We start from the raw sequence: 25,427 nt of genomic DNA, 5'->3' as shown, positions 1-25,427 counted from the left end.
ATTTTATATTACAGCAAGTATATCCAATTTTACTATTCTTAAGGAAAGGAGGAAAAGGCTTCAGATGCTTAGCTCTTCTTTGTGAATTGTGAATTTCCCAATTCAAATTGCCGTGCGAACCTCCTCATTAGCCTAAAAACCTCCGATCATAAGAAAGTAGGTAACATATAACTTTTAACAAATGTAAAGTTAACTCTGCAGATATATAGAACTTCAGAAAAAAAATAATATTTCAGTCCAGTTAAGTAATATGGTGTTAGGTTATTATCCTTGGGTTGTTCATAGTGCTGTTTCTATAGATCATATGAACAAGAGGAGCAAATTGTGGATTTGGTGAATGAATAGTTAATTTTTAGTCTAAAACTTGGGTTGTTCATAGTGCTCTTTATAGAGATCATATGAACAAGAGGAGCAAATTGTGGATTTTGTAAATGAATAGTTAATTTTTAGTCTAGAATATTTAAGGAAATATTCCTATCTTAATGGTACAACTTGATAAGACTAACTTGTTTTCTCAGCCTTCACCATTAACCTCAGGAAGTACCACGATTGTCCAGGCACTACATGCACAGCTAAAAGATAAATTACTGTTGAAGAATGTTTTTTTACCATTTCTCTGGCATCAAAGTGACTTATTTATAGTTAAGAAAGTATCATTTGTTATAGTCTTGGAATTGGACAGCTGTATTTTGTTTAACTCCTATTTTTGTACTTTGTTATCCCAGAATAGAATGGATTCATTTCCTCATCTGTTGGTTAGGCTATACAGTGGGGGAAATAAGTATTTGATCCCTTGCTGATTTAGTAAGTTTGCCCACTGACAAAGACATGAGCAGCCCATAATTGAAGGGTAGGTTATTGGTAACAGTGAGAGATAGCACATCACAAATTAAATCCGGAAAATCACATTGTGGAAAGTATATGAATTTATTTGCATTCTGCAGAGGGAAATAAGTATTTGATCCCTCTGGCAAACAAGACCTAATACTTGGTGGCAAAACCCTTGTTGGCAAGCACAGCGGTCAGACGTCTTCTGTAGTTGATGATGAGGTTTGCACACATGTCAGGAGGAATTTTGGTCCACTCCTCTTTGCAGATCATCTCTAAATCATTAAGAGTTCTGGGCTGTCGCTTGGCAACTCGCAGCTTCAGCTCCCTCCATAAGTTTTCAATGGGATTAAGGTCTGGTGACTGGCTAGGCCACTCCATGACCCTAATGTGCTTCTTCCTGAGCCACTCCTTTGTTGCCTTGGCTGTATGTTTTGGGTCATTGTCGTGCTGGAAGACCCAGCCACGACCCATTTTTAAGGCCCTGGCGGAGGGAAGGAGGTTGTCACTCAGAATTGTACGGTACATGGCCCCATCCATTCTCCCATTGATGCGGTGAAGTAGTCCTGTGCCCTTAGCAGAGAAACACCCCCAAAACATAACATTTCCGCCTCCATGCTTGACAGTGGGGACGGTGTTCTTTGGGTCATAGGCAGCATTTCTCTTCCTCCAAACACAGCGAGTTGAGTTCATGCCAAAGAGCTCAATTTTTGTCTCATCTGACCACAGCACCTTCTCCCAATCACTCTCGGCATCATCCAGGTGTTCACTGGCAAACTTCAGACGGGCCGTCACATGTGCCTTCCGGAGCAGGGGGACCTTGCGGGCACTGCAGGATTGCAATCCGTTATGTCGTAATGTGTTACCAATGGTTTTCGTGGTGACAGTGGTCCCAGCTGCCTTGAGATCATTGACAAGTTTCCCCCTTGTAGTTGTAGGCTGATTTCTAACCTTCCTCATGATCAAGGATACCCCACGAGGTGAGATTTTGCGTGGAGCCCCAGATCTTTGTCGATTGACAGTCATTTTGTACTTCTTCCATTTTCTTACTATGGCACCAACAGTTGTCTCCTTCTCGCCCAGCGTCTTACTGATGGTTTTGTAGCCCATTCCAGCCTTGTGCAGGTGTATGATCTTGTCCCTGACATCCTTAGACAGCTCCTTGCTCTTGGCCATTTTGTAGAGGTTAGAGTCTGACTGATTCACTGAGTCTGTGGACAGGTGTCTTTCATACAGGTGACCATTGCCGACAGCTGTCTGTCATGCAGGTAACGAGTTGATTTGGAGCATCTACCTGGTCTGTAGGGGCCAGATCTCTTACTGGTTGGTGGGGGATCAAATACTTATTTCCCTCTGCAGAATGCAAATAAATTCATATACTTTCCACAATGTGATTTTCCGGATTTAATTTGTGATGTGCTATCTCTCACTGTTACCAATAACCTACCCTTCAATTATGGGCTGCTCATGTCTTTGTCAGTGGGCAAACTTACAAAATCAGCAAGGGATCAAATACTTATTTCCCCCACTGTAAAAATGAATCCATTTTGAATCTTAGTTTAGAAGAGACTAATATCCCTGCTGGTCTTATTTCCCTGTTAATAGGTAATGCAAATCTAAAACAAATGACTGGTTTCACTGTCCATTTGTAGATTTAGACTTATTTATAGGAATGACAATTCAACATCTATCTACATGATCTCCCTATACCAAGTTGGATGCATCCATTATTAACATCTTCTGAGAAGGTGGAATTTGGAATGGTAGTCCCACAGTCAAATGCAACCGAATTGTCCACCAGAGAAGGGAATGACCAACTGTCCACCAAAGGAGGTAATGACTCAACTCTCAAGGAACCTGGATGATATCCATTAGATTTCCAGCAAGCTGTGACCGCTGAGAAGCTAGGGTCCACTGGGCCTCTCTCAAATGGGAATGACATGCATAGTAGAGGCCATGTAACCCATTAATCTCAACATCTGCAGAGCCGTGACCTGCTTGCTGCTTCAGACCTGCAAGGTAAGGTTATCAAGGACTCCACTCTCACTTGGTAGAAAAGCCCAAGCTTGCATTGCAACTAGCAGGGCTCCTATGTACTCCAATTGTTGAACTGGAAGAAGGTGGGGATTTGATGTAGTTTATTACGAACCCTAGCAGCTCCAAAACCCAAATAGTTATTTGCATTGACTCTTTTGCTCTTTCCTACAATATGTTCTTGACTAGTCATTTGTCCAGACAAGGAAACACATACACTCCCAGGCTGCATAAAAACACTGCAACTACTGCTAGACACTTGGTGAATACCCTGGAAGCTGACAAGAGGCCAAAGACAGAACACAATACTGACAGTGGTGTTTCCTTATTCGGAATCTTAGGATACTTCCTGTGCCTAGAAGTATCAAAATGTGGGTATAGGGATCTTTCAAGACCAGAGATCATAGCCAATCTTGTTCCTGAATCATGGGAAGCAGGACGTCCAGGGAAATCATCCTGAACTTTTCTTTGACCAGGAATTTGTGCAGGGTCCTTAGGTCTAGGATGGGACGAAAGCCCCCTGTCTTCTTGGGCATAGGGAAGTACCTGGAATAGAATCCCTTCACTTCTTCCTCTGGTGGCATGGGCTTGACCGCAATGGCCTGTAAAAGGGCAGAGATTTCCTCTACAAGTACCTGTTCAGTGGAGAGCTGATGAACGATGCTCTCGGAGGCCAAATTTTGTGGTCGCTGACACCAATGCGCTGTGCAAATGAGACAGGTTATTTGAAGAACCCACCGATCAGAAGTTACAAGGGGCTAGCTCTGATGGAAAAAATTTAGCCTCCCCCCTACCAGTAGTTCATTCGAGATGGTTACTTGGACTGCAGGTATGCTCTTCTAGAGCCAGGCGGGAGAGAACAAGAGAAAGAGAGCATGTGTGTGTGTTGTGAGACAGTCTCAGATGTGTACCCCAGTTTTGCTTGCTAATTCATGCCAAACTCAGAGTGACCAAAACTCAAAAGTTTGCAGGCATGAGATCTCGTGCCATAAACCTTCATTCACAATTATTCAAGGATTTTTTCACCCATTTTATATTCAGTCCCAATTTACTTTAGACCCAATATTAGAGAGATAGTCCAATGTCCGGGTGCCATATTCCTTCTGGAACTCTACAATCAAGGATCTATATAGTAGGTGTCAGTGGTTTAGCCATGGGGGCCCTTGGGAGCATGAGCCCCGGGTCCCCCCCAGTTTGGCCTCAGGCCCCATCCGTAACCCAAACTGCCTGCTGAATGGCTGGTGGGGTGCCCAATCCCTGCCAGCCAATGAGATCCACTGCCTTCAACTCCCCCAGTGCTGCCTCAGCAGCAAAGAAATCAGTGGTGTCACCAACACCGGTACCCTTTGTGCACGCTCAAAGAAGTGTTGGCATCGGCAGCTGGAAAGGAGGCCGCCAATTATTTGCTGCTGAGGCAGCGCTGGGGCAGTTCTGGGAAGAAGATCTTACTGACTGGCGGGGATTAAGCATCCCCCTCAAGAATGATAAAATCATTAACAAAGTTGGGGGGGGGGGGAGAAGAGTACAGAGAAAATGTTGCCCCTCCCCCAGTCCACCCCTGGTTCCCCAAAAAAACTTGATTCCTACCTACGCTCCTACAGGTGTCACCAATGGACAGCAACTATGACACTCTTTCCCAAGGGACTGTGAATGCCAATGTCTCTTGTATTCTGAATAAACAACCACACTACAGAATACTACTATAGTGAATACAATTTATACCAATTACCTGCAAGGATGTCAGTGCTTCGTGCAGCAATTGTTTTAACCTTTATTATTCCAGATTCAGCTGCCTGTAAATACAAAAGCAATTGTTAGAAAAGCAGTTCAGTTTTGGAATAGTCTTCCACTTACCTCGAGACAAATTTCCTTGTATACTAATTTTCGCAAAACATTAAAAACATACTTTGTTCATAAATTTGTGATTCAATATTAACTGGGCTGATTTTATTGTTCTTTTTTAAATTTTAGCTTTTAGATTTAATTATCATTTGATGGTACCTGTAATTAACTACTTTATGTTTAAATCTTTTTTATTAATAGTAACAAAGCTTGTACAAATATACAAGGTATCCAACCAATACAAACTGATGGTGCTATAACTCAGATCGTCATACAAATTTTTCATTTTATCCCCCCTACTTCCCCTCTTCCCCTTGACCATCTCTCCTCTTAATTGTGTTAATCTTTTTATTATTGAATAAAGGAACATTGTAATACAAAAACGTAATGTGTGGCTTCTTAGTCCTTTAAACCTTCTTTCACTTTCCCTCTGCCTCCCACCCCTCCCTTCTTCCTTACCCAAGTCCCAAATCCAACCCCCCCCCCCCCCCCTTTCTTGGAAAAAAAAAAAAAAAAACTTCTGCGTCTAGCCATGTGTCCATTAAAAGTTCAATATTCTACTTCTAGCTTGGGAGGTCATTGTATCAAGGAATGGGCTCCAGATGTTTTGAAATTGTCGTCCTGCCTGGGCTTTAAAGTCTGTCACTGCCATCCTTTCCATTCGCATTAATGCGATCATGCGGGCTCTCCACTGAGAACTGGTGGGGTACTGTCTGGTAATCCACTCAGATAAAATCACCTGTTTAGCCACTATGATAGACTTGGTCACAAAGGCTGTTAATCCTGCTGGGATGGGATGGACTAATATCAAATGTCCCAATAGTAAGCCTGGATCATACTTCCATCCTGATAACCACATTCCGGAGACACATTGTATTATATCCTTCCAAAATTGGCGTATACCTCTGCAGGACCACAACATATGCCCCAAAGTAGCCCCCGGCTCTTGACACTTAGGGCACTCTCCCCAAGGAGAGAGTCCCATGTGAAATGCCCTTCGGGGGGATATATACAACCTTAACGCCACCTTGTATTGTGTTTCCCAATGCGATACCATCATTGTCTGTTTTCGCATTGCAAGTATATGTGATTTGAGCTGGGACAAGGTAAGGTTCATTGGTATATCTTGTTGCCACATGAGTAATAGCTTCTTGTAATCCAACTCTTCTGCCGTATCTCGGATATGTCTATGGTGGAACCTAAGAGGCACCCCCTGCTGTGCTGTCAGTGAGAAAGCCGAGGCCAATTCCTCTTGGACATCCCCAGCCAGGTCCTCCCATGATAAGGATTGTATATAATGTCTTAACTGGAAGTAGTGGAACCTGTCTGAGGGAAGCATTGCAAACTCAGTTTTTAAGACTTGAAAGGATTTTGTCTTACCCTCTGGAGTGATTGCCTGCGTCAGATATTCCAGCCCATTCCGTTTCCAGCGGGCAAAAACTGGATAGAGGAGCCCTGGTTCGAAGGCGGGATTTCCACAGATCGACAGATATGGAGTGGTTTTAGCTGAAAACCTATGTAGTTTACAGATCCATTTCCACACCGCCTTCGCGGATCCCATTATTCCAGATTTCTGCAGTATATATGGGGGTGGAGGTCCTCCAGTATGTAGATAATTACTGAAATGTAGGCCAGGAAACAATTGTAATTCCATTGATGTATTGGTATAGTCTTGCGTGCCTCTAAACCAGTCGTTCAAATGACGCATTCCACTGGCAATAGTCAAAAATTTTACATTTAATAGACCCAGTCCACCGTACTCTGTAGGAACACATATTGTGGAGAAAGGGAGGCGTGGTTTCTTCCCCTTCCATAAAAAGGATTGTACTATTTTTGTCAGTTTTTGCTCATCCCTCTTTGTTAGGTGGAGTGGTAATGTTTGAAAAGTGTATAGCCATTTGGGAGCGATAACCATGTTAAACAGAGCTATTCTCCCCATCAGGGAGAGTGGCAATACAGTCCAAGCAAGCAATTGTTTGTTTGTGTCCTGCATCAATCGCTGTACATTTTGTTCATAAAGGGTGGTCAAGTTCATAGGGATATTCACCCCCAGGTATTTTATGGAGGTTTGTGCCCATTGCAAGGGAAATGTCCCTTTCCATCCTGTTCGCACCTCTGGGGATGTTGGCAGTGCCACTGATTTGTGCAAGTTTAAACTGAAACCTGAATAGCCCCCATAATCTTCTATTGTCTGGATTAGTGGTCCCAGTGTGTCAGTGGGCTCTCTCAAGACCACTAGCAAGTCGTCTGCATATGCTAAAATTTTTATGTCCTGGCCTGCCAATGTGACCCCCCGGATATCTGAGGCTGAAGAGACTTTTCTTATCAGAGGTTCCAGGGATATCAAGAATAGCAAAGGCGACAGGGGGCAACCCTGTCTTGTACCTCGGTGAATCTGGAATTCAGGTTCTTTAACACCATTTACCACCACCCCTGCTCTCGGTCCGCTATATAGCGCCTGTATTGCTTGCATAAACCAGCCCTCTATGCCCATCTCTGATAATGTTGAAAACATGAAGTCCCATCCTACTTTATCAAAGGCCTTCTCTGCGTCTAAGCTCAAAATCAGTGTAGGCCTTCGGATCTGTTGGCTTGCTGCTAGGGCCATCAGGATTTTTCGTACATTGTGTACCGATTGGCGACCTCTTACAAAGCCCACCTGCTCCTCCCCTATCAGTGATGGCAGGCATTGTGCCAGTCTTTCTGCCAACATTTTTGCTAATATTTTGGTGTCAACGTTGAGCAGTGATATCGGCCTATAAGATTCCACCTTATCCAGAGGTTTCCCTGGCTTCGGTATCAGTGTAATCAATGCCGAGTTGGCATATCTTGGGAAATTTTTTTTGTCCACTACTTCCTGATAGTAATCTAACAACGCTGCTAAAGCTTCTCCCGGTAACAGTTTAAAATATTCCCCGGATAATCCATCTGGACCAGGAGCTGACCATAATTTTAATGTTTTGATCACCCCTAGTAATTCTTGCATTGTTAATGGATTATTTAGACCTTCCACCTGTTCTACAGTTAATCTTGGAAGCCCCATCTTTTTCAAGTAAGTTCTTGTCGCCTGTTCTGTTGAGGGTGGTCCCGCCTGATATAATGCAGTAAAGTATTTTGTAAACGCCTGCCCTATGTCTCTGTTATCAGTGAGAATGTTCCCCTTAGGGTCTTTAATTGCTGTTATCGTCCTTGGGACTCCTGCGTTTTTTATTAAACGTCCTAGCATTTTGCCTGTTCTGGTACCAAACGTCTGTAATTTAAATTTATAGAACAGAGCTGATTTGAGTTCTTTTTCATGCAGTAAGCTATTCAATGCAACCTGGGTGGCCTTTAAAGTTTCTAAGTTACCTACTGTAGGCTGATGTAGGTGGACTCTCTTAGCTTTTTGTAATTGTCGTTCCAACCTTAAAATACCAATGGCCCTTTTTTTATTTTTAATGTGACAATATGCTATGATGGCCCCTCGTAATACTGCTTTAGAAGCGGACCAGAATAGCTCTGGTTGTGAATCTAGATGTACTTGATTATGTTCTAGGTATTGGGCCCAGGTCTTTTGTATATGGGTTCGTAAATGTTGATCTTGGTATAACTGTGCTGGAAATCTCCACCCTCTCCCCCCCCTATCATCCTTTGTGAATGCAAAGTCCACCCACACTAATGAGTGGTCTGTTATCTCCTCAGGCCCAATAGTTGCTGATTTCACTGCATAAAATAGCGAGCGGGCCACCATTACATAATCAATCCGGGCAAATGTCCCGTGCGCTCTTGATCTATGTGTGTAATCTTTATCTCCCGGGTGGTGAATTCTCCATGGGTCTACCAGGTCAAGAGTCCGATTAAACCCCTGAAATTCTTTAGCTCGTGTTCCCCTGTAATGAGAGGTTAGCATATTTGAGCAGTCTTGGCGTGGGTCAATTACTGCGTTAAAGTCACCCACAACTACTAGGTTTCCCCCTCCTTTCTGTAAACATTTCCCAGCTAGAGATTTGAAAAACGTGGCTTCATAGTTATTGGGCCCGTATAAGACCAGTAATGTAAATTCTTTCCCTGGGAGCCACACATTTAATAGAATATATTCTCCTTGGGCCCCTTTTTCTAATATGGTTGCTCTGTATGGGAGCCCCTTTCTAAACAGGACCGCAACTCCTCCTTTTCTACTCTGTGACGAGGCCGCGAATACCTCACCAACCCACAATTTTTGCAGTTTAGAATGTTCTTTATCTGTTAGGCGTGTCTCTTGCAAGCATGCTATATCTGCTTTGTGTCTTTTTAATGCTGTGAGAATCTTGGCCCTCTTGATCGGGGTGCTAATACCTCCTACATTCCATGTTATTATCCTAGTGGTCATAATTCCTGTCTTCCCTGTTCATGGCGGATGTTCTTCTAAATGTTCCCCCTATTCCACCTCTACAATGTGTATCTCCCCAGCTCCAAGATTGGGCGTTAATCCTCATAGTTGCTTTAGGGGTTAGCTCTGCCCATTCCCAATTTGCACTATATCTTCTCGTATGACACATAGCTATTCCCGTGATGTTTATGATTGTCATTCTTATTCCCCCCCCGAGACCCTCCCTCCCTCCCTTCCTCCCCCCCCTTACTACCATCCCTTCAGCCATCTTTCCAGGCACTAACCCGGAATTTAGCAAGAGATCACCTGGGTTACTGAGAGCTTCCCACCCCTTTTATGTGGAAATTGTACTTACTGCCACTATAATGTTCTATTCCTCGCTCCCCCGATGTTACTGATATGCTCTCACTCTTTCTTTATTATGCCTTGTTCTGTTAAACTGGATCTCGCTTTTTCAGGGGACTGGAAAGTTTCCCATCGTCCTTGATTTAGTATTTTTAGAGATGCAGGATATTGGAGAATAAAATGCATTTGTTTTTGGGCCAGCAATGAGCATATAGGGTGATATTTCCGTCGTTGTTCCTGGACTCCCGCTGAATAATCTTGGAACATTAACACTGGCCGTCCGTCGTGTTTTAGTTCCCCTCTGCGTATCTTGAATCCATTTAAGATTTCTATTTTTTGACGGTAGTTCAGCAGGCGCATTATTATCACCCGTGGTCTAGTTTGATTTTCTCTGGGGCGTCCCACACGGTGTGCCCGTTCTATGATTAGTGGACCCATAGAATCTGACAAGGCCAGCTCTTTCGCCAGCCACGTGGCTAGCCACTCCGACAGGTTTTTATCTGGGATGTTCTCAGAGAGGCCTACAATCCGAAGATTGTTCCTTCGTGAGCGATTCTCAAGGTCCTCGAGCTTTTCCATGTGTTCTTGGAGTTGTTGCTTAACGTCTCGGAGGTCTGTATTATAGCCGTGAGAATCGTCTTCGAGAGCCGAGACACGAGTTTCAAGATCTTCCGTGCGGGTCTCTAGTCCTTCTAGTTTTGTATGGATTGCGTCCAACTTTTGATCCATCGCGTCCCACCTCGGCTGCCAGGCCTTCGCCACTGCCAACGTGATTTGTTCTAATTGAGAGCTTGTAAAAATTTGATCTACCTGTTCTGGGGCCGCCGCCATCTTGGAATCGGGGGTAAGCGTTTTGGTCTTTTCTTTATCTTTTTTCCCCGCACGTAGTGCCATTCCAGCTGGGGATTTAGTAACAAATCTGTCCATGCAAGATTGTAAGACCACCCGATCAGTTTTTCAATCAATTGCGGCGCTGGTTATTATTAGATGGGGCGGGAGCTCTCGAGCCGAGGCGAAACACGACCGCTCAGCTCATCGCACCACGTGATCTCAATTAACTACTTTATTAGCCGATTTGGACCTCTTGAGGTATTTAGCAAGTTACAAAATGCAAGATTAGATTAGAAATAGGAAAATAAGTACACAATTCTCCAGTTAATGAAATTCTTACATATTGTATTAAACCAACAGCATTCAGAATAATAACTGCAACATTAAATTTAAAGACCTAACTTATAGTAAATGTGAAGATTTTTTTTTGGGAGGGGGGAGAGTGATGTTATCCCAGCAATCAGCAAGAAAGTGAAAGGGAGAAATGGTGGTTGGTTAATAATGCCAGAATAGGGGAGAAAGGAAGAATGAAAGGTTGTGTTTATGTCAAGATTGAAGAGCAACTTGATTAACATTAGATCAATGAATCATAAGGAACAGATTTAGCATCATTTAGTTACCAAAGTGAACTTGAATTTAATACTAAAACTTAGCTTAAAGAAAGTATGTTTTTGAGGTCCATCCGTCCTCTGGGATATTATGTATTAGCTAAATCCAAGTCTCATACTAGGAAAAGGGAAAGATGCATATTATTATTGCCCATTATTTCTTGAGGGTTTTTTTTTTTTTTTTTCACAGATTGGGTTCAGCCAGTCAGTATGGAATATCTATTGCAAGCCTACCCAAACTGTAGGTCACAATCCCAAATGGGGGTCACAAAATTTACAACTGGGGTCATAACCTGGGTGGACTAAAAACAAAATCATCAGACTCTGCTTCCTTTTGAGCCCGTGATGTAACTAGGCTTGAGCAGCCTCTGCATAAGGCAGGGGATTATGGCAGCATCAGCTCAACACTGCAGAAGGGCCAGAAGCTGCAGCATGAAGGACAAGATAAGCCTCTCAGAGTCACATGCTTTCTGTGCCCTTAATAATGGGGTCACAGGCACAGAGAGCTTGATAGCACTGGTTTGCTGGTTAAATCATGGAGCGATAAGAGGGTTGGTGTTTTTATTACTATAGGGCCCCTTATTCATCAATGGAAACACTGGAGGAATTACTTCAGTCCATGTTATACTAGGGACATTTTCATTTTTGCTATGGTGACTTGTTTGGGATGGACAACAACTGATTTCTGGAATTCAATGAAAGACAAGCAAAGTTACTCACTGCAGCAGGTGTTCTCTGAGGACAGCAGGACATATGTTCTCACATGAGTGGTGTCACCCATACAGCCCTGGTACGGGCACTGCCCAATGTTCTATTTATTCTAGGAGCTTTTAGCAGGACATACTATGCATGCGTCTGTGCCTTCCTGCTTGCCCGACTTGCTCAGGACTCACAGTTGGATAAAAAGCATAGCGAGTTCAACTCCTAGTGGAGGTGGGAGGGTATGTGAAACCATATGTCCTAATGTACTCAGAGAGCACCTACAACAGGTGAGTAACTTCAATTTCTCAAAGGTCAAGCAAAAGAATAAGTTCCATAAGAACAGCCATACTGGGTCAGACAAATGGTCCCTCTAGCCAAGTATGCTGTTTCCAACAGTGGCCAATCCAGGTCACAAGTACCTGGCAGAAACCCAAATAGTAGCAATATTCCCTGCTACCAATCCCACAGCAAGTAGTGGCTTCCCCATGTCTGATAGCCAACTGAATAAAGTGCGTTTACCAGTGGCTGCCCCCATCCTGTTTGGGTCAAAGGAAACAAAAAGCTGGGTGGACTGCCTGCGTGCTTTAGTCTGCTCCAGATAAAAGGCTAAGGCTCACTTGCAGTCCAAGGTGTGCAGTGCACTTTCACCAGGATGAGCATGAAATTTGGGGGAAAATGTTGGAAGGACAATTGACTAACATGGAACTCCGACACTACCTTAGGAAAGAATTTCGGATGCATGCAAAAAACTACACTGTTATGATGAATCTTTATGTAAAGTGGATCAGTTACTAGGCCTGAAGCTCACTGACCCTGCAAGTTGAAGTGACTACCACCAAAAACCTCCAGGTCAGGTACTTCAGGTGGAAAGAGTCAAAGGAAGATTTCATCAGCTGGGTGAGGATGACATTGAGGTCCCACAACACAGCTGGAGGTTTCATTGGTGGGGGGAGGAAGACTTTGTATAAAATGAACTAGAAGTTGTACAGAGATGGGTTTACCCTCTACACAGTAATGGTAAGCGCTAATTACACTCGGGTGAACCCTGAGTTGTTTTTAAAACCGGACTCAGAGATGTAGAAGGTACTCAAATAATTTTTGTATAGGAAAGAACCCTCTCCCCCCCCCCCCCGACCAACAAAAAAAAAAAGGATCTATGGCCTTGCTTTCACACCAGATGGCAAACTTCTTCCATTTGAATGTATAACACCTCTTAATGGAATCTTTCCTAGAAGTCAGCAGGATCTTGGGAACACCTTTAAGTATCTGAAGGGATGAAAATTCTATGCTCTCAACATCCATAAGGGTCAGGGACTAGAAGATGAAATGAAGAAAAGATCCCTTGTTTTGGGTGATGAGGGTCGGAAAAACACACCAATCTCCAAGTTTCTTCGGAGGATAACCACAGAAGAAGAGGGAACTATATATGATTCAGAAAGTCAGGCGCGATGTGGATCATGGTGCCCCAGTCCTGCTTGAATTTGACAGGTGTGCCACCTGAGTCTAGAGCAGTACTTAGGGACTTTGTTGTTGAAATGAGAAAATGTTTCTTCACTTAACGTGTAATTAAACTCGAATTCGTTGCCAGAGAATGTGGTAAAGGCGGTTAGCTTAGCAGAGTTTTAAAAAGGTTTGGACGGCTTCCTAAAGGAAAAGTCCATAGACCATTATTAAATGGACTTGGGGAAAATCCACTATTTCTGTGATAAGCAGTATAAAATGTTTTTTTACATTTTTGGGATCTTGCCGGGTATTTGTGACCTGGATTGGCCAATGTTGGAAACAGGATGCTGGGCTCGATGGACCTTTAGTCTTTCCCAGTATGGCAATACTTATGTACTGAAAAAGGTGTAAACAAAATATAAATAAAAATAAAAAATAAAAATGCATGAGTATATAAATATAATCTAATAGTCACAACAAAGTACATACATTTTATATGTCCATCCATAAACACTTTTACAAGATATCACAATAGAGAGTAATAATTTGTTCCATTGAAACATCTAGAAATACAGTCATCATACTTCCTTTTTTTTTTTTTTTTTTTTAACTTTAAAAACTTATTTTTCAAATGCAATTACAAAAGGATGCAACACATTTTTGCAATATCATATTCCATGCTATGCTTCACAGCCTTCCAGCTTGTCCAATTTATCCAGAACAAAACAAAAATCAGATTATTTGCTCCCCAACAATTCATATTCATTTAAATCAAGATGAGGAATGCCCCTGAGTCGAAGTATTGGTTAGAGGCCATTATTATGGTCTGAATATCTGTTCGATTCCCCTTCTCCAAAAATATTTCATTTTCACCCTGCCACAGTTTGTCTTATAATTCTACATAAGCTTCTCTATCAAACGCACCTCATTTATTCTACCTAACCAATTTCCTAATGAAGGGGCTGATTTGCTTTTCCAAACTGTTGCTCTGCAGCATTTCACTGCTCTCAGAAGATGTCTGTCTAGTTTATCTATTTAGATTTGGCTGATATCTTTTTCAGTTGCAGCTCAAGGTGAGTTACATTGAGGTACACTGGGTATTTCCTTGTACCTGGAGGGCTGACAATCTAATAGGGCAATTCTATAACTTGCACCTTGATTTAAGCACAAAAATGGTATATGCTGAGTCAGCACCAATTCTATAAAGGCATCAGGGAATGCCTAAGCTGCTATAATAATAGTATAAAGCTGCTTTGACATATCGAACTATAGGCAGAATGACTTATACCAGGTTAATGGCTGGTGTAGGTTGGCATACCTAAGTACGCTATGCTAAGCACATAACAATCCTCTGGATGAAATTGGCCCCACTCTGCCAGTCACACCTAGTAAATACTTCCCCCTACAATTCCAGTTTAAAACAAAACAGGAGAGCTCTTAGAGAATCCCTACCCATGCCCCACAACCTACGTGTCTGCTCCCACAGCTGCAACATTGCTGATATGCATGGATGTCCTCAGGCTTGCAGCATTGCCCATCATCCCAGAAACCATAGGAGAGGCCCAAAAGCTACTCCCTCTATGTTCAATCATTCCAAATATATCCAATGCTTCTCCCACTACGACAATTCCAGTCTACTAATGCTTTCAGCTGGCAAGTAGCAAAATATCATATTAACCCCTGCATTCTATATAGCACGACTTGAAGTTGTGTGCACAAATCCAGTCATATTCTGGATTTGCACACACAACTTAGTCAATAATCCAATCAGTACAGATAATTGGATGTTAACAAGCAATTGACACTAATTGTCAATAATTAGAATTTACGCACACAACTGTTTATACGTATTCTATAATGTGATGCACATAAATTCTAAGTCGCATAGTTGAAAAGGGGGCATGGTTATAAGCAGGGAATGGGTGGGTCATGGACATTTCTAAAACCTATGCGCGTTGTTACAAAATACACCCGGTCCATGCATAATTTAGACGTCAACATTTACTTGGCTGACTGCGACAAAATTTAGTTGCATAGACAGGCACTTGGCGTATTGTATAAACCACATGGAAATTTAGGTGTACAGTGCACTCTATTTATGTGCACGTCGGATAAGTACATGCTCTGTTTAACTGCATGCCGTACTTCAGTTTAGCGCACCACTGATAAGTGCAAGATTTGCTTATATGCATGGTTTAAGACCGCTCCTCTGCAGGAAAGACTCCGCATAAGCACATGCACAGAATATGGAAGCCGATTGGCACGTGACAAAGGGGCGATAAATTTGAAATCTCATTGGTTAACTGCCACAGGCAAAATAAGCAAAAGAAAGTTGTTAGAGTGTACACTGAAGTCGTCGTCGTCGTCGCGCAACTGTAAGACTAACACTGGCTGAACGAATAGAAGTTCTTTAAAAAATTAGAAAACAAAGTCAATCATCTATTGCTAAAGAATATGGTGTCAATCCCAGTCAAATTTCAAATATCTTGAAGCAGAAAGATCAGCTTCTGGAAGACTGGCAAAACAATACAAATCCACACAGGAAACGTAAACGGGCGGGAAAAGCTGAGGAGGTAGAAGATGCTCTTCTTCTGTGGTTTTCTCAAGTCAGGAGCAGACAGTTTCCTGTCAGTGGTCCACTGCTTATGGAGAAAGCTAATCAGCTAGCTGAAAGTCTTGGACTAACTGAATTCAAAGCAAGTGTTCGAGGGTTGGAAAGATGGAAGGAGAGGAACAACATAAAATTCAAGAAACAGCATGGTGAAAAACAAGACGCTAATGACTTTGGTGCTGAAAATTGGATTGTTTCAGTTCTTCCTACCATCTTGAAAAAGTTTGCACCTCGTGACATTTTCAATGCTGACAAAAACGGTCTCTACTGGCGAGTGATTCCTGATGGAACACTTGCAATCTAACAAGCTGAAACTACAGGAAATAAAACGAAGGACCCACTGACGATCCTTCTTTGGATGGGAGTGAGAAGTTGGAACCACTCGTCATTGGAAAAAGCAAACAGCCCCATTGCTTCAAGAATGTTAAGCGACTTCCTGTGTCATACGAGGCTAACGCTAATTCATGGATGACTGGGGAAATTTGGAAGCAGTGGCTAAAGAAGTTAGACACTAGAATGCGGGCACAAAAGCGTCAGATTTTGTTGCTTTGTGATAATTGTGCTGCACACAGTGATGATGTCAGGTTGTCTAACGTCAAGGTGGTCCTCCTGCCACCAAACACTACCTTCTCTGATCCAACCTATGGATCAGGGCATAATAGCCAATTTCAAACAACGCTATCGGGCTCTTGTGCTACGTCGTCTGATGAGCATTATGGATGACCAGACTGCAAGGATAAATGTGCTGTTGAACTGGCTTGTAATCTATCACTGTTGGATTCCCTACATATGCAGAAAGAACCCTGGAATCATGTTACATAGGCAACCATTGTGAATTGCTACAAGCGGACAAGCTTTGTTAAGGATGTGGAGAGGGACGAAACAGATGTAGCTGTTGCAAACGCGTCAGATGAACAGGCTATTGACATCCCAGCCGGTGTTACTGAAGAGGAGTTTCATCACTACGTAGCTGTTGATTACTGATGTCCAGATATGCGCCTACATGCAGGCAACGGCTGATGATGAAATGAGCAGCGAGGCACAAGCTGACGAAATTCAACAACCTCCTGTCACTTTTGCAAGAGCGCTGGAGAGTCTCAACACCGTGCGGGCCTATCTGGAGGACACTGGATATCAGTGCTATGACAGTTTTTACCGTCTGGCAGACGGAGTCAATGGAACTCACAGACACAATAGTGTACAGAGGACTATGACTGATTACTTCAAGTAAGCATATCAGTTAACGGAGACTGTATACTGTACATATAATAAACAGTACTGTACATATGTTTATCAGATGTCAAGCTTCTTTGGGTCACAACGGTTAAGTGCACACTCCGGTTAACTGCATGTATTTCTTTGGTTCCAGACCCTTGCACTTAAGAGGATTGAACTGTATTCTAAAAAGTATGCCTAAATTTAGGCATACTTTTTAGAATACGTCTAGGCATATTTTTGTTCGGCGCCAATTTTTTAGGCGTGATATATAGAATCTAGCCCCAAAGGGACAGTGCAGCAAAGTATTTGCAAGGCTTTGTGCTGGGCTAGTGCAGGATGAAAACAGCTTTCGTGTACAATTTTGTAGGCACATATATGCAAAAAAAAATAATAAAATAAGTACATTTTAAAAAAGGGTTTTGCACAGAAACTAAGCCTCCAAAAAGCCTTGCGTTAGATACTGCCACACAGCATACTAAAATCAAAGATAATGAAGCTATTCACTATTTTGCACAGATGCAGGGAAGTACACAGAAGACAAAAGCTGAGCATAACACCAGGGCTTTAACACCAAGTCTGAGGAGGCGTATAAGGGTTAGCTTGTTCTTTTGCAGTAGCATCTGTTAGAATTTAATGCTTGTTTCTTTTTTCTTTTTTTTTACTGCGAGCAGACAGGACCTACATATTTTTGATGGCCTCTACAATGAGCATCGACATACATCTGCACATATGCTAGAATGCTACTCATAAATCAGCATTGCAAAACTTTTACATGAAGAATAGTATTCCAGCATATACAGAGAAGTGTGCCGATACATGTTTTATGGCTCAGTCATGCATGCAGTACTAGCTACTGTTAGCGCAGAACAGCATGCACACGCATCCAGTGCACTCTCCCAGGTTAGAACCTGCATAAAACTTGTGCACTATGGCCCGGTTTCTATATATGGCTACCAAAGTTGCGCGTACAAATTTGGAAGTGGCCAAACTGCACACACAACTTAACAAGCCAATCGGCACGGATAACTGTCCGATAACCAGCAATTATCAGCACTAATAGTGAATGATACATACCTGTAGCAGGTGTTCTCCGAGGACAGCAGGCTGATTGTTCTCACGACTGGGTGACGTCCGCGGCAGCCCCCACCAACCGGAAAAGGCTTCGCGGGACGGTCGGCACGCAGGGCACGCCCACCGCGCATGCGCGGCCGTCTTCCTGCCCGTGCGCGACCGCTCCCGCCAGTTGAATGACAAGCAATAAAATATGAAACACAACTCCAAAGGGGAGGAGGGAGGGTAGGTGAGAACAATCATTCACTTTCTCCGAGGACAAGCAGGCTGCTTGTTCTCACGACTGGGGTATCCCTAGCTTTCAGGCTCACTCAAAACAAGAACCCAGGTCAATTGAACCTCGCAACGGCGAGGGTACAACAGAAATTGACCTACGAAGAACAACTAACTGAGAGTGCAGCCTGACCAGAATAAATTCGGGTCCTGGAGGGTGGAGTTGGATTTACACCCCAAACAGATTCTGCAGCACCGACTGCCCGAACCGACTGTCGCGTCGGGTATCCTGCTGGAGGCAGTAATGTGATGTGAATGTGTGGACAGATGACCACGTCGCAGCCTTGCAAATCTCTTCAATAGTGGCTGACTTCAAGTGGGCCACTGACGCTGCCATGGCTCTGACACTATGAGCCGTGACATGACCCTCAAGAGCCAGCCCAGCCTGGGCGTAAGTGAAGGAAATGCAATCTGCTAGCCAATTGGAGATGGTGCGTTTCCCGACAGCGACCCCTAGCCTGTTAGGGTCGAAAGAAAAACAATTGGGCGGACTGTCTGTGGGGCTGTGTCCGCTCCAAGTAGAAGGCCAATGCTCTCTTGCAGTCCAATGTGTGCAACTGACGTTCAGCAGGGCGGGTATGCGGCCTGGGGAAGAATGTTGGCAAGACAATTGACTGGTTAAGATGGAACTCCGACACCACCTTCGGCAGGAACTTTGGGTGGGTGCGGAGCACTACTCTTGTGATGAAATTTGGTATACGGAGCATGAGCTACCAGGGCTTGAAGCTCACTGACCCTACGAGCTGAAGTAACTGCCACCAAGAAAATGACCTTCCAGGCCAAGTACTTCAGATGGCAGGAATTCAGTGGCTCAAAAGGAGGTTTCATCAGCTGGGTGAGGACGACGTTGAGATCCCATGACACTGTAGGAGGCTTGATAGGGGGCTTTGACAAAAGCAAGCCTCTCATGAATCGAACGACTAAAGGCTCTCCAGAGATGGCTTTACCTTCCACACGATAATGGTAAGCACTAATCGCACTAAGGTGATTCCTTACTGAGTTGGTCTTGAGGCCAGACTCTGATAAGTGCAGAAGGTATTCAAGCAGGTTCTGTGCAGGGCAAGAACGAGGTTCTAGGGCCTTGCTCTCACACCAAACGACAAACCTCCTCCACTTGAAAAAGTTACTCTTTTTAGTGGAATCCTTCCTAGAGGCAAGCAAGACCCGGGAGACACCCTCAGACAGACCCAACGCAGCGAAGTCTACGCCCTCAACATCCAGGCCGTGAGAGCCAGGGATTGAAGGTTGGGGTGCAGCAACGCTCCGTCGTTCTGCGAAATGAGAGTCGGAAAACACTCCAATCTCCACGGTTCTTCTGAGGACAACTCCAGAAGAAGAGGGAACCAGATCTGACGGGGCCAAAAGGGCGCTATCAGAATCATGGTGCCGCGGTCTTGCTTGAGCTTCAGTAAGGTCTTCCCCACCAAAGGTATGGGAGGATAAGCATACAGGAGGCCGGTCCCCCAATGAAGGAGAAAGGCATCTGACGCTAGCCTGCCGTGTGTCTGAAGTCTGGAACAGAACAGAGGCAGCTTGTTGTTGGTCTGAGAGGTGAAAAGGTCCACCGAGGGGGGGTGCCCCACTCTCGGAAGATCTTGCGTACCACTCTGGAATGGAGCGACCACTCGTGCGGTTGCATGACTCTGCTCAGTCTGTCAGCCAGACTGTTGTTTACGCCTGCCAGGTACGTGGCTTGGAGGAGCATGCCAAACCGGCACGCCCAACGCCACATCCCGACGGCTTCCTGACACAGGGGGCGAGATCCGGTGCCCCCCTGCTTGTTGATGTAATACACTGCAACCTGATTGTCTGTCCGAATTTGGATAATTTGGTAGGACAGCCGATCTCTGAAAGCCTTCAGTGCGTTCCAGATCGCTCGGAGCTCCAGGAGGTTGATCTGCAGATCCTTTTCCTGGAGGGACCACAGACCCTGGGTGTGAAGCCCATCGACATGAGCTCCCCACCCCAGGCGAGATGCATCCGTCGTCAGCACTTTCGTGGGCTGCGGAATTTGGAATGGACGTCCCAGGGTCAAATTGGTCCGGATGGTCCACCAGAGCAGTGAAGTGCGGCAACTGGTGGAGAGGCGGATGACATCTTCTAGATCCCCGGTGGCTTGAAACCACTGGGAAGCTAGGGTCCATTGAGCAGATCTCATGTGAAGACGAGCCATGGGAGTCACATGAACTGTGGAGGCCATATGGCCCAGAAGTCTCAACATCTGCCGAGCTGTGACCTGCTGAGACGCTCTGGTCTGCGAAGCCAGGGCCAGGAGATTGGTGGCCCTCGCTTCGGGAAGGTAGGCCTGAGCCGTCTGGGCATTCAGCAGAGCTCCTATGAATTCCAGAGACTGTGTTGGCTGGAGATGGGACTTTGGGTAATTTATCACAAACCCCAGCAGCTCCAGAAGTCGAGTAGTGCACTGCATAGACCGGAGGGCTCCCGCCTCCGAGGTGTTCTTGACCAGCCAATCGTCGAGATATGGGAACACGTGCACTCCCAGCTTGCGTAGGTAGGCCGCTACCACCACGAGGCACTTGGTAAACACTCGTGGAGCAGAGGCGAGCCCAAAGGGCAGCACACAATACTGAAAGTGCCGTGCGCCCAGGCGGAATCTGAGATACTGTCTGTGAGCTGGCAGTATCGGTATGTGAGTATATGCGTCCTTTAAATCCAGGGAACATAGCCAGTCGTTTTTCTGAATCATTGGCAGAAGGGTGCCCAAGGAAAGCATCCTGAACTTTTCTTTGACCAGGAATTTGTTCAGGCCTCTCAGGTCTAGGATGGGACGCATCCCCCGTTTTCTTTTCCACAAGGAAGTACCTGGAATAGAATCCCTGCCCTTCCTGCCCGGGTGGTACGGGCTCGACCGCATTGGCGTTGAGAAGGGCGGAGAGTTCCTCTGCAAGTACCTGCTTGTGATGGGAGCTGAAAGATTGAGCTCCCGGAGGACAATTTGGAGGCAGGGAGGCCAAATTCAGGGCGTATCCGCACCGCACTATTTGGAGAACCCACTGGTCGGAGGTTATGAGAGGCCACCTTTGGTGAAAAAAACTTAACCTCCCCCCGACCGGCAGATCGTCCGGTACGGACACTTTGAGGGCGGCTATGTTCCCGAGGATCCAGTCAAAAGCCCGTCCCCGGCTTTTGCTGTGGAGGCGCAGGGGGCTGCTTAGGCGCACGCTGTTGACGAGAACGAGCGCGCTGGGGCTGTCCCTGTGCCTGGCGAGGCCTTCGGGCCGGCTGGTTGTACCTACACTTTGCAAAAGAATAGGGCGCAGCCTGCCGGGCCCGGGAAAAACGTCCACCTGCTGAGGTGGATGCTGAAGGCGCCCGGTGGGAGAGCTTGTCGAGGGCGGTTTCCCGCTGATGCAGTTGGTCCACCAGCTGCTCGACCTTCTCACCAAAAATGTTATCCCCCCGGCAAGGGACGTCGGCCAGTCTCTGCTGGGTGCGGTTGTCCAGGTCAGAGGCACGCAGCCATGAGAGCCTGCGCATCACTATACCTTGGGCCGCAGCACGAGATGCCACGTCACAGGTGTCATAGATACCCCTGGACAGGAACTTTCTGCACGCCTTCAGCTGCCTGACCACCTCCTGATAAGGCCTGGACTGCTCCGGCGGGAGCTTATCGACCAGGTCCGCCAGTTGTTGCACATTAGTCCGCATGTGGATGCTCATATAGAGCAGGTATGACTGGATGCGGGTCACGAGCATGGAGGATTGGTAGGCCTTCCTCCCAAACGAGTCCAGAGTGCGAGACTCCCGCCCCGGGGGCGCCGAGGCGGTATCCCTCGAACTCCGTGCCCTCTTGAGAGCAGAATCCACGACCGCCGAGTCATGGGGCAGTTGGGGCCGCATTAACTCTGGGTCAGAGTGGATCCTGTACTGGGACTCTGCTTTCTTGGGAATGGTGGAGTTAGTTAACGGTCGCACCCAGTTCCGAAGCAGTGTCTCCTTGAGGACATTGTGCAGCGGCACCGTGGAGGACTCTCTAGGTGGTAATGGATAGTCGAGGACCTCGAGCATCTCGGCCCTCGGCTCTTCCACAGAGACCACGGGAAAGGGAATGCTAATAGACATATCCCGCACAAAGGAGGCAAAGGAGAGACTCTCAGGAGGTGAGAGCTTCCTCTCCGGTGAAGGCGTGGGGTCCGAGGGAAGGCCCGTAGACTCCTCTGAGGAGAAATATCTAGGGTCCTCCTCTTCCCCCCACGAGGCCTCATCCTCGGTATCGGACATAAGCTCATGTAGCTGAGTCCTGAACCGGGCCCGGCTCGACGTCGAGGCACCGAGGTCTCGGTGTCGTCGAGCGGTGGACTCCCGCGTCGGCGGGGACGGAGCTCCCTCCATCGACGTCGACGGGGACTCCACCTGCGTGGCGGTCGAGACCGGCGGCGCAAGCGGCGGCGGTGTCGACGGCCCCGGCGCCGGGCTAGAGCTCGCCGGCGCCACAGACATCGGCGCCGAGGGCGCAAGCACCCCCGGCGCCGGCACAGCCTGGCGCATCAGCCCTTCCAGGATCCCCGAAAGGATGGCTCTGAGGCACTCGTCCAGGCCCGCTGCCGGGAAAGGCGGTGGGGCCGGTAGGGGTGTCGGTGCCAGAAGCTGATGGGGGCCAGGAGACGGCACCGAGGTGCCGGAACCCTGGCGCGTCGGTACCTCCACAACCGACAGGGACCTCTCCTCTCGGCGATGACGCTTCGGCGTCGCCTCCTCTCCGATGTCCGGATGCACCGAGGGCGACCGGTGACGACGCTTCTTGTCCTTTTTTCGATGCGCGTCACCGGCACCGGGAGGTATGGAGGAGGAGGACGATCCCCCTCGGTCTCGAGGAGCCGGGTCAGACAGGGTTCGGTCCCGTGGACCACGGGCTGAGGGAGTGACCGGGGCCGACTGCCCACGCGGCCGTTCACCTCCACCCTCGCCGGCGGACCGGCGGGCCGACGGGACCTGTTCTCCTGGGGTCGATGCCATCGGTGCCGATGTCTCGGGCATCGATACCGGTACCGAAGGGCCGGGCGTCGATACCGATGCCGTCGAGGTCGACGTCGAGGGGCCGGCGCAAGTTCCAAAAAGACGGTCCCGCAGAACTTGCCTCGCAACTTGAGTCCGTTTCCAGAGACCGAGACACAGGGAACACGACTTGATATTGTGCTCCGGCCCGAGGCACTGGAGGCACCAAGCGTGGGTGTCGGTCTGCGAGATCGGCCGGCCGCAGCGACCACACTTTTTAAATCCACTCGGGACCTTCGAGGACATCGACGGAAAAATCGCGTCGGCGAAGTCAAAGTCGTCAATGGTGGCGAAAATCACACCTCGAAAAAAGAAACCGACCGTGTGGCCACTAGGCCGCAACGCGGCGTCCCCGCTGGAAACGAGGGAAAAAGGGAGCGCGTGCTCCACACGCTCAGGTTTTTTTTTGTTTTTTTTTTTAAAAAGAAAAAGGAAACCGGCGGTAACAAACTAAATAGAAAAAAACAACGATCTGCGTAAACGCGATCGACTTTCCGGCGGCTGAAAGCAGAGAGAGCGGCAAAGCACGACTCTCTCCAGACGCGGAAAAAAAGGAACTGGCGGGAGCGGTCGCGCACGGGCGGGAAGACGGCCGCGCATGCGCGGTGGGCGTGCCCTGCGTGCCGACCGTCCCGCGAAGCCTTTTCCGGTTGGTGGGGGCTGCCGCGGACGTCACCCAGTCGTGAGAACAAGCAGCCTGCTTGTCCTCGGAGAATAGAATTTACACGCACGACTTTCTAAATGTATTCTGTAAAGTGGTGCACGTAAAATGTAATGTGCGGATCTCAAAAGGGAGTGTAGCCATTGGAGGGGCATGGGCATTCCTAAAAATTGTGCACATTGTTATAGAACATGACCGATCTGCGTCCAAGTTAGACACAGGCATTTACACCAGGTTTCAGCTGGCATAAATAGTCGTGCCTAAATTTTAGTCATGGAAATGGGTGCTACGAGTATTCTATAAACCACTCCTAACTTCAGGCAAGTTTTAAAGAATAGCACTAAGCACAGGGTTTTTTTTAGCACCATATATAGAATCTGGCTCTAGATGCATAAAATGCATTTACTGCATCAGTGAGCAAAAATTTGCCATTATGCTTGCATTAAGAATCTGTAATGCAAACATACAGCATCAGCCACTTAATTTGGAAACCCCAAGCCTCCATCTTGTTTTAACTATTTACATCATCCTTCTAATGACAGGGAGGGGCTTCTTTTCTATAAAGGCACCATCATTTTTTTCTGAGTCACAAATAAGATATTCTGTGTTACTGTTATTGGGATTGCCTTTAATAGGTTGGTTATCCTCAGTAGGATTTTCATTCTCGACACATGAATTCTGCAATTCCTAAATACTAAGATTATACCATATCTCCAGGTCTCCTGCTACAGTCCTTAACAATGGAGAATATCAATGGATTCTAACATTTGTGCTTAAGCATCGTCAAACCTTTCAAAATACGTCCATTCGTCTTTTATGCCACCTTTCAAAATCAGATCACATAACAGCATACTTAAAGGATCATAATGGGCTTCCAGTTAAATTCTGTGTTCAGTTTAAAATTTTGTTACTAGTGTATATTAAAAGCAGGAAGCCGGCAAAAGAATCGGTTGGGCCGCTGGATGACCGAGGGGTAAAAGGGGCGATCAAGGAAGACAAAGACGTAGCGGAGAGACTGAATGAATTCTTTGCTTCGGTCTTCACCGAGGAAGATTTGGGTGGGATACCGGTGTCGGAAATGGTATTTCAAGCGGACGAGTCGGAGAAACTTACTGACTTCATGGTAAACCTGGAGGACATAATGGGGCAGTTCGGCAAACTGAAGAGTAGCAAATCTCCTGGACCGGATGGTATTCATCCTAGAGTACTGATAGAACTGAAAAACGAGCTTGCGGAGCTACTGCTAGTGATATGCAACTTATCCTTAAAATCGAGCGTGGTACCGGAAGATTGGAGGGTGGCCAATGTAACGCCCATTTTTAAAAAAGGCTCCAGGGGAGATCCGGGAAATTATAGACCGGTGAGTCTGACGTCGGTGCCTGGGAAAATGGTAGACGCTATTATTAAAAACAAAATTAGAGAGCACATCCGAGGACATGGATTACTGAGACCAAGTCAGCATGGCTTTTGTGTGGGGAAATCTTGCCTGACCAATTTACTTCAATTCTTTGAAGGAGTGAACAAACATGTGGACAAAGGGGAGTCGGTTGATATTGTGTATCTGGATTTTCAAAAGGCGTTTGACAAGGTACCTCA

General features: G+C 46.2%; 1 protein-coding gene across 1 annotated transcript in view; it reads right to left on the bottom strand.

Annotated features, from left to right (window-relative positions):
• The window catches only part of MON2 (MON2 homolog, regulator of endosome-to-Golgi trafficking), a 461,654-nt gene that overhangs the window by 424,201 nt on the left and 12,026 nt on the right, over positions 1–25,427 (bottom strand). Inside the window, 1 exon segment of the mRNA XM_030215834.1 lies at positions 4,592–4,655. Coding sequence (XP_030071694.1) covers positions 4,592–4,655 — 64 coding nt within the window.

The sequence above is a fragment of the Microcaecilia unicolor genome, chromosome 10 (genome assembly GCF_901765095.1).
Source record: "Microcaecilia unicolor chromosome 10, aMicUni1.1, whole genome shotgun sequence".
Lineage (NCBI taxonomy): Eukaryota > Metazoa > Chordata > Amphibia > Gymnophiona > Siphonopidae > Microcaecilia > Microcaecilia unicolor.
The sequence above is the reverse complement of the archived record's forward strand: the minus strand, read 5'-3'. Positions and strand labels throughout refer to the sequence as shown.